The sequence below is a fragment of the Apodemus sylvaticus genome, chromosome 19 (assembly GCF_947179515.1).
Source record: "Apodemus sylvaticus chromosome 19, mApoSyl1.1, whole genome shotgun sequence".
Lineage (NCBI taxonomy): Eukaryota > Metazoa > Chordata > Mammalia > Rodentia > Muridae > Apodemus > Apodemus sylvaticus.
In genome coordinates this window covers 43,257,186-43,273,804 of record NC_067490.1, presented here as the reverse complement: position 1 = coordinate 43,273,804, position 16,619 = coordinate 43,257,186, and the positions used below count along the sequence as shown (strand labels likewise).

Below are 16,619 nucleotides of genomic sequence, written 5' to 3'. Positions count from 1 at the left end.
CCCCAGTTCAATGTCCAACACAAACAAAACAGATTCAGTATGGGGCGGAAATGGGGATAATTTTTAAAAGCTCAAACAAGAAAACACTCAAATGAACCCATACTGGCAACATCTCAAGACTGAAACCACAAGGGAATACAGGCTTATGTCTCTGGTTTGTGTTTTAATATAAGACATATAAAATGGCTTGGCAAACTTAGCAGGAAATAGATCACCCACCCCCTCAAAAAATTATGTATCACTATAATCTACAAGGTGTAGAATTTCTAATCAATTAAAACTTTCTTCTAAGAAAAACAATAGAGTCAAACTTCTAGATGACCAGACCTGTTCAGTATGCCAAGAGGCTTATAAAACTGAAATTTATGCTGTCTGCTTTCCAAGTGCGGTCTAATTCCTGTTGGTATCTGCTAAAACTCAGTCTCATCCTGACTGAGCGTCGTTCTAACTGCAGTTAATGTGAGCACCTTTTATCACTGGAACACAAACAGAAACAGGGAGGGAGACTGGGTCTCTATGGCAACCCACTGGTGCTGGGGGAAATTCCTTTCTCTTAATCGTAAGGTTTCTGCTGGCATGTGCATTTTTGTGTTAAGACCCCGACTGTGGGCTTTCCCTGCATAGGCCGCCTTGTCTACTGGTGGCCTCCACTTACCACGGCTGCTGACTGGAGCCATGTCTCCTCCTCGACCCCTAGTTTTCTAATTCTCTCCTCTTCTTGTAGCCAGAGACCCAGCTCCACAGTCACACTGCTTAGCTGGGACAGCTAACCTCAATTTCTTCTTCTTGGCTGCCGCATAACCCTGGCACCTGGTCTAATTGCTCCCAGTCTCTACTCTAGTTTTTATAGACCCCAAGCACCCGAAAGACCTGAAGAGCCTGCTGGCCACAATCAGTAAATATGAAGACACAAGATGTGGCCTAAAGTTGTAAGACTTTAATTCAATCCCAACATTTGGGAGGCAAAGGCAAACGTGATGGAAAACGTGAGCCTCTCCCAGCTGTAGGGTGAGGCCTTATCTCAAACGTGCAAGTCAGAGACTTTAAATCTCGACCCACTTCCTCCCAGAGCTGTGGCTGAGGGGCAGCACACGGTCAGCACATGTGAGGGAGGTACTGCGTTCAGTCAAGCACCCGAATCAACAAGCAAGGCCTTATAGCTAAGGGGACACACTGAAACCCAAAGAAACCAGTAAGAAGCTGTCCCTGAGCACTGTAGCTCTAGACAGCCTAGCAGTCACCTGTATGACTAATAGGTTTTGGTGGAATAGGCTAGTGACCCAAGTAGCTTTGATTTCAATGTTTTCTGAGGAAAAGGATATTTCACATTTCAAAACTCAGACTTTTATATGCATAAGAACTGTGTTGTGTAAGCTGCCACAAAAAGTAGTTCTGAACTTCTGAAAAGAACATTTATGTTCGAGGCATAGTAGTGCATACCTGTGATCCCAGCACTTCAGAGGCAGAATCAGGCAGATTACATCACGTTACGGGCCAACTGAGGGGAAAACTCTATACAAGCTACATAGCTAGAACCTACCTATTTCAAAACAAACAGTGAATAAATACAATATGAAGTACTTACCAGACATCTGTTAAGGACACAATTTATCTTCCATAAGATTTAGCAATTCAATTTCAGAGAAACGAGAGCATACTGCTATAAGCCCCGCCCCTTCCTTTTCCTAGCACGATGGCTATCCCTTGAATTGTGACCTAAAAATCACCCCTTTGTTATATAAAACTAAAGCTCAACAAAAAAGAGAAATAAAAGGAAAACAGGCTGAGCACAGTAGTGCAGAGCTTTAACCCCCAGCACTAGGGAAGCAGAGGCACATGGGTTTCTAGGAGCTCACAGCCAGCCTTGGTCTATTTGAATTCCAGGCCAGCCAAATCTATACAGAAAGACCCTGTCTCATAAAAAAAAAAAAAAAACAAGGGCTGGAGAGGTGGCTCAGCGGTTAAGAGCACTGACTGTTCTTCCAGAGGTCCTGAGTTCAAATCTCAGCCTGTTCAAATCTCACATGGTAAGGGGATCTGATGATCTCTTCTGGTGAGTTTGAAGACAGCTATAGTGTACTCATATACATAAAATAAATAAGTCTTAATAAAACATACAAACAAACAAAAAGCCCTCATCTCTATAGCTACCTAACAATAGGTAAATAGGGCCTAGAACTACTATCAGCTTGCTCAAGACACGCAGGAAGCATAATAGAGTCTATACAACCCGAAACCTATTTGAATCGGAAACCCAAGTTCTTTCCTACCTTAAAATGAAAACAAAAGAATACATATTAGTATTGCTGCCCCACCATTTTAATGGCATTATTTCAAAAGCCAAGAAGAGGCAACTACCTCCAAGCCTGTCAATCTGAGTTCAATTCCTGAGACTCACAGAGTGGGAAGAAAAAGTTCACACGTAAATGTGTCTGACCTCTAACACACATGCTGTGCCTGTAAGTGTGTACACACAAACAAACGAGCATGTGTGACCAGTCCCTGCGTCTCACTGCTATGCTGACATGATCCTGGGAGACAGCGCAGTCGCCCGAAGTTCCTGGGCCAGCTGGTCTGCAGCATGCAGTCCAGCAAGGAGAACGAAGACAGACTGCCCCTACAAAGAGAAATCCAAGAGCCCGCCGCTAACAGGAGTTCTCTGATCACACGTGTGCATGGTGTGCCTGCATGGACACACTCTCCAAGTGAACACTAATAAACACAGAAGTGTCCATCTAGCTTGAATCTAAGATTACTAATTTTAAATAAAAGTTTATGGTTTAGGGGCTGGGGCGATGGGTCAGTGAATAAAGCGCTTGCTGTACAAGTAGGAGGCTGGAAGTGGGGCATCGGCTGCCAGGGTCCCTGGGACTTGCTGGCTAGACAGTCTAGTCGGATTGGCAAGCTCCAGATTAAATTACAAAGTATGCCTCAAAAGAAAGATGGAGGGACATGAAAATGGAGAACAGACACAGGAGGAGTTGAGGCTACATGCATTTGCTTAAAAGACACGATACATTCCAGAAGAATCATTAAACTGTTACTCTTTTAAAAAAACAAAACCAGGTGTACAACAGTGAGGAAAGGCACGACAGCACCTCTGGCTCCACGTGCTCATGCACATACAAGCACTCACATAAAGCACAGACACGCATAAGACCACAGTGCAGTTTATACCTTAGTATGTTCTAAGAATACAGTCTGTTATTTGTTTGAGATAAGATCTTAGTTTGCACGTAGCTGTAGCTGGCCTGGAACTCCCAATGTAGAGCAAACTGGCCTCAGACTCAGACAGATCCTGGGTGGTTGTGAGGCACACCCTTGATCCCAGTATCTGGGAGGCAGAGGCAGGCAGATTTCTGCTTTCAAGGCCAGCCTGATCTACAGAGTGAGTTCAGGACAACCAAAGCTACACAGCGAAACCCTGTCTTGAAATATTAATTAATTAATTAATTAATTAATTAAAAAATAAAAGAAAGAAAGAAAAATTAGGACTAGTCCTTACTTTGCTAAGGAAGCTGAACACAACCAGGAAACCTGCCAACCATCACCACAGGGCAAGAAGTCCATAGTGTAATAGGAAACTGTCTATACAGAGCCTTCACTCCTAAAAGCCAAATTTGTTTGTTTTTAAGAAGACAGCAACCAAAGAAGATATTTTGTCCAAAGTAAATCGCATAAAATTTCTCTAGTTCGGGTTTACGAGACATATGGGGGGGGGGGGGGAGACCAGGAAAGGGGAAAACATTTGGAATGTAAACAAAGAATTTAAAAAATAATAAAAAAAAATTCTCTAGCTCTACTCTAAAAACTATGTCAAACCTTTTATGAAAAAAATTATCAAGCCGGGCATGGTGGCGCATGCCTGCACTCCCAGCACTTGAGAGGCAGATTTCTGAGTTCCAGGCCAGCCTGGTCTACAGAGTGAGTTCCAAGACAGTCAGGGCTACACAGAGAAACCCTGTCTCGAAAAACCAAAAAAAAAAAAAAAACTTTTAAAATCATTGTGTCTAATGTCATGAACCTTTCCACTTTTAATATATGAAATGTAATGCAATAATTTTAAGGTTTGTAAAGACAAATTTTAAAAACTTAAACAGCTTTATTCATGGATATTTCAAAGCTTTTCTCAGAGTTAAATTACCAGCTAATATACATTCTATCAATTCTATTCCATAATTTAAAAAAAAAAAAGTTTATGCAGCTATACCGAAAGCTGTAAGGACTCCACTGAGCTAGAGCGGCAGGCTGCCCCAGCACAGGACCTACGGAGAAAACCAAAGCAGCCAGCTCCTCACCACTCCATTCCACCCACCTAACTGCACCCACCTAAGTTTCACAAAAAGTGAAAGTGACACTGAGAACACCAGAGCTGAAATGCGGATGTGTACTTACATTTGGAAACAGCACAACAGAAGTCACCGAAGAAGTGGGGCTTCTCAGCAGTACAGGCCAGAACTGAGACTCTCAGCGGCCAGGCAACAAGTCAGGGTATGGGCTGCAGATATAGCTCAGTGGTTGATCAGTTACCTCATATGTATGAGGTGCTGAGCTCAATTCTCAGCACTAGGGGGAGGGAGGGCTTCTAGACTTCTCTTCCCTCTGCCAGTAACAAAGATGAGGTTTCTATTTCCATGACTGTGTGTGTGGTGTGTGCTCACCTGTGCGGGCACATATGCACATGGGCAAGTGCACAGACACTGTGTGCACAAGCTGTGCAGGCCAGAGGCTGACATCTGTGTCCTCCTTGACTTCACTTTATTTACTGAGGTAAGGTCTCTCAGGGCACATTGACTCAGTGAGTCCAGCTAGCCATCTTGCTAGAATACAGGCAGGCCCAGCCTGAATTTACCGGGTATTAGAGATGACGGTGCAGCCTTCAGACATGTGCGACGCTCTACCCGGAGACACTGCTCCAGTCTTAATCTTTATGTGCCTCAATCCCAACTCAACTTTTTTTTTTTAAAGATTTATTTATTTATTATATGTAAGTACACTGTAGCTGTCTTCAGACACTTCAGATGAGGGTGTCAGATCTCATTACAGATGGTTGTGAGCCACCATGTGGTTGCTGGGATTTGAACTCAGGACCTTCGGAAGAACAGTCAAGTGCTCTTAACCACTGAGTCATCTCTCCAACCCCCCAACTCAACTTTTTAAGTCACTACTTCATGGGCCCTCTCTGAGGTGGGAGGTGATTTTAGGTCATGAGGACCAAGCCCTTGTAAAAGTGACTGGTTCCCTTCTATAAGACCCCAGAGAGATTCCGTGCACCCTTTTAATCATGGAGGACACAGAAAAGGATGGCGGGGCTGAGCGCTTTGTTCTCACAGTCCAGGAAGGCTAAGGCAGCTCCCTGACCACTCGCTGAAGCCTGCTGCCATACTGCCTGCTTGGCTGCTCTCCGCCATGCAAACATCTCAGTTTTTTAAGAGTGTTGAGGAGTTACACCTCACAATTCATTACATACCCCATGTAACACAGTATGATTAATAAATAGTTCAACTAACTCCACCGTTGAAATTTACTTTATTACTTTGGATCAAAGCATACTGCACAAAAGGTTATGGGCTCTATTTTTATGTGTGTGGGAGGGAGAATTTTTGCAAAGAAAAGAATTTCTAAGTGTTGATATAGCAGGGTTTTTTTTTAACATTCTTTTTCTGTAGTGTTTGGGGGGGTTTTTTTGTTTGTTTGATTTGCTTTTTATTGGTTCTTTGTGAAATTTACATCATGCAACCCAGTCCCACCCATCTTCCTGTCCCTTTTTTATCTGCCCTCCACCTTGCAACCTCTCTCCCAAAAGAAAATAAGTAAATAGAGCCGAAAAACAAAGAAAAAAAAATCAAAGGAGAAGGAAAGGGAGAAGCAGAGAGAGGATCCATTAGAGGGTGTACTGGGAGGATGAGGGGGCTAATGTGGGGGGCTGATCCTGGGATATAAAATGAATAAATAAATTTAATAAAAATTTTAAAAAAGAAAATGCTCAAAAAATGATTTTGATAATTTTAGGTTTCCAGATTTCCTATTTTATATAAACTATTCTTAAGTCTGTAAAGTTATCATCCATTGCATACATTAATGCATGTTTTATAATAAATATTCAATATTGATAAGTAAAGTAAACTATACTTACTGCAATCTCTCTACAAGCCGACATAGATATCCCTGTGCCTTCGATTTGCTTAAGTGCATATTCCTTTTCATCTTTTCTGCATGTAAACAAAAAGAAATAGTTTTTATTTTTCCACATATTAATTTTCAATTTAAAAGTTACAACTACAAAAACAATGGAAACACATCTCATTTCTCATTAATATGTAAATATGTCATTATGCCATGCATTGCTGGTTATTTTTGATAATATTTCTAGTATAGAAAATGATAAATTTGTGTTATAATAAAAACAGCAGGCAGAGCTAAGGCATAAATTCACAGTGAAGAGACTAGGGCAGTAAAGGCAGCACTAGTTCCAAAGGGTAACCGAGCATAACTATAACTCAAACACACTGTGAGGGCACATCTACACAGGTACTCTGTTATAAACCATCACTACAGAAGTGACTGACAGAAACAAACTACCAGTTTATGTGATTTATTAACTCCCAGTTACAAAGGCATCAAGCAAAAGCCTTTAAGACTTCAAAACTCAGCACCAACATTGCTTTCTGAAAACACTCCTGGAGACATCTAGTAGTTAAGAGGCAGTTTTGAAAACAGCAAAGACAGGACTGGGACTGTGGGGAAGCCTGAGAGTTACCAAGGATTTTAACCAACGCAATACTTCAATAAATAATGGGAGGAGGGAGGACAGAGGAGTGGCTACTTTAACAGATAATATCCTCAGAGTAGAGACCAGAACCAGCCACAAGAAGACCCCAGCTGACTGTCATCACTGTGATTTGAATATCTAGCAAACACAAATCATGCCATGGATTGTACTAATAACAGGGACATAATCCGATTTTTACCTTTTGGTTGGATTAGACACCGGTTCTCAATCTGTTGGTCCCCTTTCTGTCCCTCTCCCTCCCTATCCCTCTCCCATTCCTTCTCTCCCCCTCCCTCCCAGGTCTCCCTCTGTATCCCTAGCTAACTTGGAACGTGCTGTGTAGACTAGGCTTGCCTGGAATTCACAAAGCTCCTCCTGCTTCTTTCCCCAAGTGTGCAGCACCATCTCTGAGTTAAGTGGAACTCTTGTATTAAATACCATAGTTCCATGTTTCTGCCTTATTCACTATAACTCTTTCATCAAGAAAAAATGTGCTGCAAAAAAGCTCCCCCAAACCCCTGGCAGGAGGTCTGTAGGCTTGAATGTCTGGCCAGGTGGTAAGTTAATGGTAACTCCGGTTTGCTCATCAGCTACAGCTTAGTTTTGGTTGATTGGTAGAAGGCTAGAGCTATAAGGTGTCAAGAATCAGACAGTCAGCTGTCTGTTAAGGGCTGTTAGCCTGGGGACACTACAGACAGTAGCTGAAGAGTAGAACTGTTCCTTTAAAAAAAAAAAATGTTATGCATTGTCTGGCTAAAGTGTTTTGTTTTGTTTTGTTTTGTTTTTTTTGGGGGGGGGGGGTTGAAACAGGACTGTATAGACGAAAGACTTCTGATGCGAAAAGAACATGTAGCTTTATTCATGAAAGAAATATGAGCTGGGCAGTGGTGGGATTACAGGTGTTAATCCCAGCACTTGGGAGGCAGAGGCAGGAAGATTTCTGAGCTCGAGGCCAGCCTAGTCTACAGAGTGAGTTCCTGGACGGCTAGGGCTACACAGAGAAACGCTGTCTCGGCAAAAACAAACAAACAAACAAACAAACAAAGAAATATGAACCTGAGAATGTTTGCCACAAGACACCTCACCTGCAGGTGAGCCAGTAGCAAGGGCAGAAGTGCTGGCTATCCCTTGCTGACTGCAGCATCGATGAGCTAGCTGTGCTAGAGAGCTGGCCCTAGTCTGGGGTTGGGGGGCGCAGAAGAGCTCTCAGTTGGCCAAGGTCCAGGGCTGAGTTAGTACACCCCAGCATCTACCCCACCTGTGACCTGCTGGAGCACATGAAGGAGCCTGTCTTGAGTATCTCCATGACTCAGAGCAACAAAAGGACCTGCCCCTGAGGGCTGAGATTACACCCGAGTGCCCTCCCCTTCCAGCTCATCTTAACCACCTATTCAGGGCAAATGCGGGAGTTACAGATGCCTAACTCCCACCATCCGTCTAAGGGTTCTATTGTTTCCACTATATTCCAATCAGGGTAAGTAAGTATCTCTTAATTACCTTTTTAAAAAATATTATATATTTTTTTAAATACATAGCAGCAAAATATATATATTGCTGCTAAGGAGTGACCCCAGGGCTTAATAAATTCCAGAGCTTTTACAGAGCATTTGAGTAAACAGAAAATATACCAGATGTCAAAAGAATAGTCTATGGTGAACTCAATAAATTACGGTGAGAAAGGTCATTAGAAACATGGGAAATTTACTGTCTATCCGCTTAGTTCTTCCTCTCACCCTGACGCACTCTAGAGCAGTGACTCTCAACCTTCCTAATGCTGCAACCCTTTCCTCGTGTTATAACGAACCAACCATAAAATTATTTCATTGCTACTTCAAAACTGTAATTCTGCTATTGTTGTAAATAGTGCTGTAAATATCTGAAATGCAGGAGATCTGATATGTGACCCCTGTGAACGGATTAGTCAACAATCCCACTCCCCACGACCAGGGGTGGAGACCCAGGCTGGGAACCACTGCTCAAGCACGGCTTAAGAAAAGGAAAGCACACTGAGGAACTAGCCCGTGGGCAAGTCTGTGACATTTTCTTAATTAATAGCAGGGTCTAGCCCACTCATGCAGGGCCCCTGCACCCCCTGCCCTGGGCAGGTGGCTCAGGGCTGTGTGAGACCAAGCTGAACAAGCCCTGGAGAGCAGGCAAGCCGAGCAGCACTGGTCGGGGTTCCTGTCCAGACATCAGTGACGGGCCTGTAAAACGAAGTAAAGCCTTTCCACCCAGCAGGTTCTGTTTGGTCAGTGTTTTATCTCAGCCACAGAAAGCAACTAGGGCACTCTATGTTATCAAAAACATATACAGGCTAGTCTATGGCAAATAAATATATACATGTAACTACATATTGAAAGTAAGCAGCCGGGCAGTGGCAGTGCACGCCTGGAATCCCAGCACTCTGGGAGGCAGAGGCAGGTGGATTTCTGAGTTCGAGGCCAGCCTGGTCTACAGAGAAACCCTGTCTCAGAAAAAAACAAATTCAAAAATCCGAGGGGAAAAAAAAGAAAGTAAGCCAAAAAATTAAAAACACATGTTAAGATGCAGAAAGTTTTGTTACTTAATGGTACTAGCAAAATAATGTGATACTCCAAAAACAACTGCCGACTTTAAATAATCTTTAGTATTTTCAAAATGATTAATTTAGACATATTGGAGGAGGCAGGTTAAGACAGACAGGGTCTCACTACGAAGCCCTGACTGGTGTGGAACTCACTATGTAGATAGACCAGGCTGGCCTAGCTCTGCCTGCCTCTGCCTCCAGGGTGAAAGGCGTGTGCCAGCTGGGCGGTGGTGGCACATGGGAGGCAGAGACAGGCAGATTTCTGAGTTCGAGGCCAGCCTGGTCTACAACCTGAGTTCCAGAAAAGAAAGAAAAGAAAGGAAGGAAGGAAGGAAGGAAGGAAGGAAGGAAGGAAGGAAGGAAGGAAGGAAGGAAGGAAGGAAGGCGCGTGCCAACACACCAGGCTCATAGGTGTATTTTGAGGAACAAAGACAAACAACGGAAAAGCTTAGATGGTCCTTTCCCCTTTCTTCCATGGTTTCCCGACTACTCAGGGACCACTAAGAAGAGAGCAAATGACAGAGGAGTCACAGCCAGCGCCTCCTCTAACCTCACAGCAGGAGCCAGTGTGCTATGATACTGACATGTAATGCAATGCTTCATGCCTAATAATCAAATTAACTACCAGCTATCTATTACTGAATATTTAAAGCTATTAATTCTTAAATTATAAAAAGCCTTTTGACACATTATTCACATTCAATTACAACTTATTTTTCACTGAAATCTTTCAAGTCCCAGTTCTCCAACATGAGGTGCTCCAGAAACTCATGGATTTGCAGTTTTATTTTTAATACTGTAAAGAATATTACACAATCTGGATAGGTTATTGTTGCTATGGAAACTATAAGATTTTTGCAGTAAGGCAAAAAGTGCAAAATTAACACATCACATTAATAGCTTTTAAATTTCATATCCAGGCTGTCTCAAGCGAATCTGAACGCTTGAGAACTGACTGAAGCATAAGCCTCTTACCCTGAATTATATGGACAGGAAAAAGGAGCAAAGCTAGTAATTATTTCACTTATAAAGTTTAAATTTAACTTTCATATGCTAAATTAACAAAACCTTGAAAAACCTTCAATTTTTTCTTTTTCTTTTTTTTTTTGGGGGGGGGGTTTGTTGTTGTTGTTGTTGTTTTTTGAGTCAGGGTTTCTCTGTGTAGCCCTGGCTGTCCTGGAACTCACTCTGTAGACCAGGCTGGCCTCGAACTCAGAAATCCACCTGCCTCTGCCTCCCAAATGCTGGGATTACAGGCATGCGCCACCACGCCCGGCCCAAAACCTTCAATTTTAAGATTTGAAGTTTTAAAATTGACAGGGAATGGAGAACATCATTATAGTTGTTTTTTTGTTTGTCACGTGGTAAATGGTGAAGGGGCACATCTGAGATTCAGCATAAGAAATGGGGAGGTCTTGGGGTGCACTAGACTCTTTGACAAACTCGAGGCAATGGAAGCTAGATCTCTGGGAGTTGAGAACTCTACAACAGCCTGTCACTACAAAATAAAATGAATAAAATAAAACATTTCTGAATCCAAACTGACAATTTTAGTAACAGTTTGGTTGAGTGTGTGAAGGAGATGGCTGAGGATGGGTGAAGCCTCTCCCGTCTGACTGTGCGCGCGGCAATGTCACCCAGCAGAGACAAATGGCAAAGCCTAAAGTGAGACCTGGAGATAAATCTCATTCTAAACGCAATGAAAACTATGTTTCACTTTTTGTCAACTTGGTACAAACTAAAGTCATTTGAGGAGAGGGGGCCTCAACTGAAAATAAAATGCCTCCATCAAATTCTCCCGGAGGCAAGCCTGGGGGCACTATATTCTTATTTAGTGATTGCTGTGGGAGGAGCCAGCCCACTGTGGGTGGGGCCACCGGGCAGGTGGTCCTAGGTTGTACCGGAAAGCAAACTGAGCAAGAATGGAGAGCAAATCAGTAAGCATCATTCCTCCAAGGTCGTACCTGCAGTTTCCGCCACAAGTCCCGGCCTTGCCTTCCTCTGATGATGGACTACTAACTCTAAGAGGAAATAAACCGTTCTTCCCCAAGTTGCTTTTGGTCATGGCTTTTATTACAGCAACAGAAAACAAATCAGGACTTTTATGTTCTAGAAAGGACGAATAAGACTGAAGGCACGTCAGACTTGCTGCAGGGAAACTGTGGTGTGGCAATAGACCGCTTGCTTAAGAAGATCCAGTCTCCACACTACAATGAAGAAGGCAGCAACTGGAGGCAGCCCTGGCACCACTCCGCCCTATTACCAAGTGCAATGTTCTTCACAGCGTGCTGGTAAGAGCAAGACTGAAGAGCAAACCCTTCTGAGTCATTTTAGAGGACTGCCGGTCCCAAATGACTAGACAGGGAGGATGAATAAAAAAGACAAATGAAGGGTGAGCCTGAGCTTGGGCTTTGGGGGTGAGGAGGGAAAGTGTGGCTGTGTAGCACAGGCTACCTCAAACCCAACTATGAAGCCCAGGCCGGTCTACCCTATGGTACAGCCTTTCCGAGCGCTGGGCTCACAAACAGCACATGGCTCTGACTGAGGCGTTAGTGGAGAGAGGAGTAGGACCAGACTAAAGACAAAGGGACTCGGATTAGCCTGAGGAAGTGTGCGCCGAGAGTGTGCAGCTATTGTACGGGAGGAAGCGCACTGTAAGAGGTCAGTCCTTCAGGTCTAAGAGGGAACTAGGACCAGAAGAAGACAGAGCCAGGAGAGCAGAGGCAAAACAAAACCGTTTCTGAAGGCACGCTCACCTCTCATAGCCCATAGAATACAAACAAGTCTATATATAGACTTAGCTCCTAAATTAGCTTTCCTGAATCCTAAGAGAATTCAAATGATACAGCTCTCAAAAGTATAAGATCCAAGACTGTGGTACATTGTTAATTAACTTTTAAAAGTAAATGAATGACCACTAAGACATTCATTCTTCAAACTCTATGACACATGAATCTTGCCAATATTATTTTTCTCCAAGAAAATGATAGAATCCACCAAAGTATGTCCTTTCCTTTAGTATCTGACAACCCGACTCTGCAGGCTAGAAAGCTAATATCACACACAAGGAAAAAGCAACACAGAGTTAAGTATTTGGAATAATAGGAAGTCAAAGTTAGTTTTCTGAATCACTCAATCAATATTTACCCAGCACAGTAGTAATGATGTATTTGGATCTATTGTCCTTATTTTGTGATATCATGACTTTTTCCCTTAATGCTGAGCTAACCTAGAACCTTGCCAGGAAATCACACTCCTATTGATCTATATCCCCAAACTCTACACATTTTAAGAAAGGGTCTTGTTAGTTAGGTAGACAGGCCTTAGACAGGCCTTGGATTTGAATTCTTGGGCCTGTACGTTCCGAGAGCTTGTGTTACACACAGGCATTGAGACAGCACCATATCAGAGTAAAACTTTTTAAGTATTACATTTTTCAAAACTAAAGTTAAAAACTGATAGTGACCTCCTTCTCCATGGTCTAGCCCCATAACTGAGCCTGACATCCCCAGCCTACCAGGTCTAACCTAGGTCCCATGTGCCCCTGCCTAAGCTACTCTGGCCATCCCTGCCCATCCACATCCAATATCCAGGCTTCTACCTGGGTCTACCCTCCCTACTCCACAGGCCACAGGCCCCGCCCATGCCACATCCTCAACCTTTCCACCCAGCCAAAACGACCCTCAAACCCCAGGACTGGACCAGGAGGCACATCCTGTACACCAGCACAGCCCTCTCTGTCCACCTGACTTCAATCCTCCCAAGCCATTTCCAACATCCAGGCTAACCTAGCCAGGCATCCTACAACAGAGAACAATAAAGTCCACCCACATGCACAGATCGCAACACAGGAACACTAACAATACGAAAGGTCAAGCCATTATCTTTTCTCAAAGAACTATCAGTCCTGTGGGCATGTCTGCCAATGAGCATCAGGTAGGTGAACAGCAGGACACAGAGTTTCAAAGATCAATGAAGTAAACATAAGTTTAATGAAGACACAAAGAAACCACTCAATGAAATTGGGCAAAAGAACTTAAGGCCTGAGTGATGCTAAAGAAGACGCAAATGTAAGGCTGAGAGAATGAAGATAATCCAGAACTTGAGATGGAATTCAACAGAGGCAGAAACACTGGCGAGAACCCCAGCTCTCAGACACACTCCAGTTCACAACAGCCTCAAAGGAAAGAAAAGATCTAGCAATAAACCTAACTAAAATGAAGAACCCTAACAGTGAAAATTTTAAACCTCTCAAGAAAGATATAGACACTAGAAAAAGGAAAAACACCCATGCTCACGGATTGGTTAATATTGTGAAAACAACCATTTTACAAAATTTATAAATTCAGTAAGATCCCCATCTCATTCTCTAGAGAAATCAAAAAGCTATCCTAACATACATACGGAAGCACAGAAGATCCCAGAGAGCCAAAGCAATCCTAACCAAAGAGAGCAATGCTAAAGGGATTCCCATCCAAGATCCTAGGATCTACAGACCCACTGTAATGAAAAAAACAAAAGAACTGGCACAAACCTGTCTGTAGACTGTGGTGGTTTGAATAAGAAAGGCCCCCACAGGCTCATATCTTTGAATGCTTGGTTCCCAGTTGGTGGAACTATTTGAAAAGGTGTGTGTGGCCTTGTGGGTGGAGGGACAGGGAGTGGGAGATGGGGAAGGGGGACGGCATCTTTGAAGTTTCAAAAGCCCAGGCACTCCCCATTAGCTCCAGTTAGCTCTCTCTGCCTTGTAATTGTTTGTGTGCAGTGCTCCACCTGCCTGCCTTGCTGCCATGTTCCTCTGCCACAATGGCCACAGACCCTACTACTTACTCTCTGGAACCGTGAGTCCCACATTAAGTGCTTTCTCTATAAGCTGTCTTGGTCATTGTATTTTGTTATATCATAGAAAAAAAACACTGTACTGGGTAAGTACAGTGGGTAAGTAACCATGACCCAGATGCATGATCTCTCTCTCCAGAGGCTCCTGGCACCATCCAAATCTTCAGATGTAACTGTACCCTGAAACAACTACTACAGGCTTAGAATTTTTCAAAATCTACTTTATTTAAGGTTCTTAAACACTTCAACCTCTCTTCTAACTCACAGACCAGAGGTAGGGGAAAAATAAAGTTAATAGGAAAACGGTGCTATGGACCTGTTTAGAAGTAATTCCTTGGGTCAATTTCCATCTTTGTTGTCAGGATATCAGCAGTTCAATAGCAAACACCAAACACGAATCAGCGGCAGCAAATCCACCAGGAACAGCGTGGCTCCTCCAATTTGGCACAAGTCAGTGGAAGCAGTCACAATCAGCCAGAATACCACGAGAAGTTCTTTGGTGCACTTCTCTCTACGAAGTGAAGACCAGCAAAGACCAGCAAAGCACTGCAGAGCGTAGCAGTGCAAGAACATCCTCTCACTGTATATGGGGTGACTTATATATTCTTTCTAGAATATTACATGCCTTCTCAAGTGTCTGTTTTCAGCAAAACATCACATGACCTCTGACAAGGCAGCTTCCAGAAAGACATCATGTGACACAACTGAGTTGGTAAAGAAACCAGAATTTCACACTTCAAACTACAGAAACCAGAAAGTAAAAAGAGACTACAGCTGGTGGGGCAGGGGTGTGGGAGAGACAGATAACAGAGCAGGGTCCAAGGGATCTGATCATGGAAACTGGAAGAGGGTCTTTACTTAGGGATCTAGGAGGGAGTTATACAAAAGAAAAGGGTAAAATAACAGTAAGAATATCTGAAAAGGTTGTAAGAAATCCTACTATTTACTTTTGAAAAAACAATAATATACCTAAGTCTGTGCATAAATATATACACATAGTTTAAATGAAATTTCCTCATCTGGGCTGACAATTTGGCTTCTCCCAAGAGCCAAAAACCACTTAAAACAAATCTAAGACTAAACATGAGAAACTTTCTTTGGTGTTGTCAGGGATGTCCAAGAAACTCCCAGAGCACATAAGCTATTTGCTATTGTCCTTAGTTGTCCCCGGAGGTAAGAAGAAGTAAGTCCCTGTCACTAAAGATACCATGCACTTCAGACAAGGGTCCAGAGGCCTGTGCGCTAGAACTAACCTAAATTCCTCCTCCCCGAGGACTACCTTTCCTGATACCAGAAGACACCATGCAAGCTTCCAAAGGAAGGGAGCAAGCAACAGTCCTATGACCAGCTGTGACCAGCGCGGCACGATAACCTGAGGGTGCAGTAGTGGCACACCTTCCTTGCCATAACCAACACTTCTAAGTGGACTTAAGAGCCACTGGAAAAGAAGGAAACCAAGCCTGGTACTGAAAACCACCACAATCCCTAAAAAATTCTAAACATTTATCCTTATACCCACAGGTAAATGTAGTCCTCACCCTTCATCACGGAAAGTTCTCTTTGCAACAAAGACCATTACAAGAAACCACAACCAACCAAAATACAGAGTTGTGCAACCTAGACTCAGCCATGACATCTACAAAACAACTCCCACACAAAAGGGTCAGGGAAATTTGCAGAAGAGGAGGCAGAAAGATTGTGAGAGCCAAAGGGTTTGCTATGAGAGCGAGTCTCCTAGTAAGCCAGAAGCTAAATCAGAAAGAAGCTCGTCTCACCAACGTGCCTGCTTACACATGGGCTGAATGAGGAAAACAAGCGATAGGTAAAGCGGATGGGTCAGGATGCCATGGGGGAGCCCAGGAGGCTACACAGAGAGTGGGAGAAACAGGCTTCACCAGAGAATAGGACAGCAATTTGTTATCCAATACCAAATGTTCAGCCCTGCAAACAAGCAAACAAACTACATACATACATACATACATACATACATACATGAATGAACGAACGAAAATACAGACTGAGCAGCTCGTATTTTTGCATTTAGGAATATATATATACATATACAAACACATACATGAAACATCAATTAATGAAAAAAAGAGGCCATGAACTTGACAGGGGGATCTATGGAAGGCTAGAGAAAGAAAAGGAACGGGAGAAATGACTTAATCATATTATAATCTCAAAAATAAAACATTAACAGTGATACTATATGTACCCATATAGATAACCTTATTTCTACACCCCTACTTTTAGTATTTTTAAACAAACTCATTCATAAATAGTACAATTGAAACGTCTTTTGTTGTCTGCATGATAATGGTCCTTTAAAAGAATTCTGAGTAACAAGGTCTTTGTATTAGTTTAGATTCCTCTCATCAATGAATACCATCAATAACACTCCCACCCACAATTTATATTATTGTAAATATAATTCATCTC

At 42.9% G+C, this 16,619-nt stretch overlaps 1 protein-coding gene across 2 annotated transcripts in view; it reads right to left on the bottom strand.

The window, feature by feature from the left end:
- Cdk19 (cyclin dependent kinase 19) overlaps window positions 1-16,619 on the bottom strand; it is a 135,888-nt gene that overhangs the window by 85,233 nt on the left and 34,036 nt on the right. The window contains exon 2 of one of the 2 annotated variants that reach the window (XM_052162997.1): window positions 6,137-6,212. The exons of the other annotated variant lie outside the window; for it this stretch is intronic. Coding sequence (XP_052018957.1) covers window positions 6,137-6,212 — 76 coding nt within the window. The remainder of the gene's footprint in view (window positions 1-6,136; window positions 6,213-16,619) is intronic. 2 annotated transcript variants of the gene reach the window in all.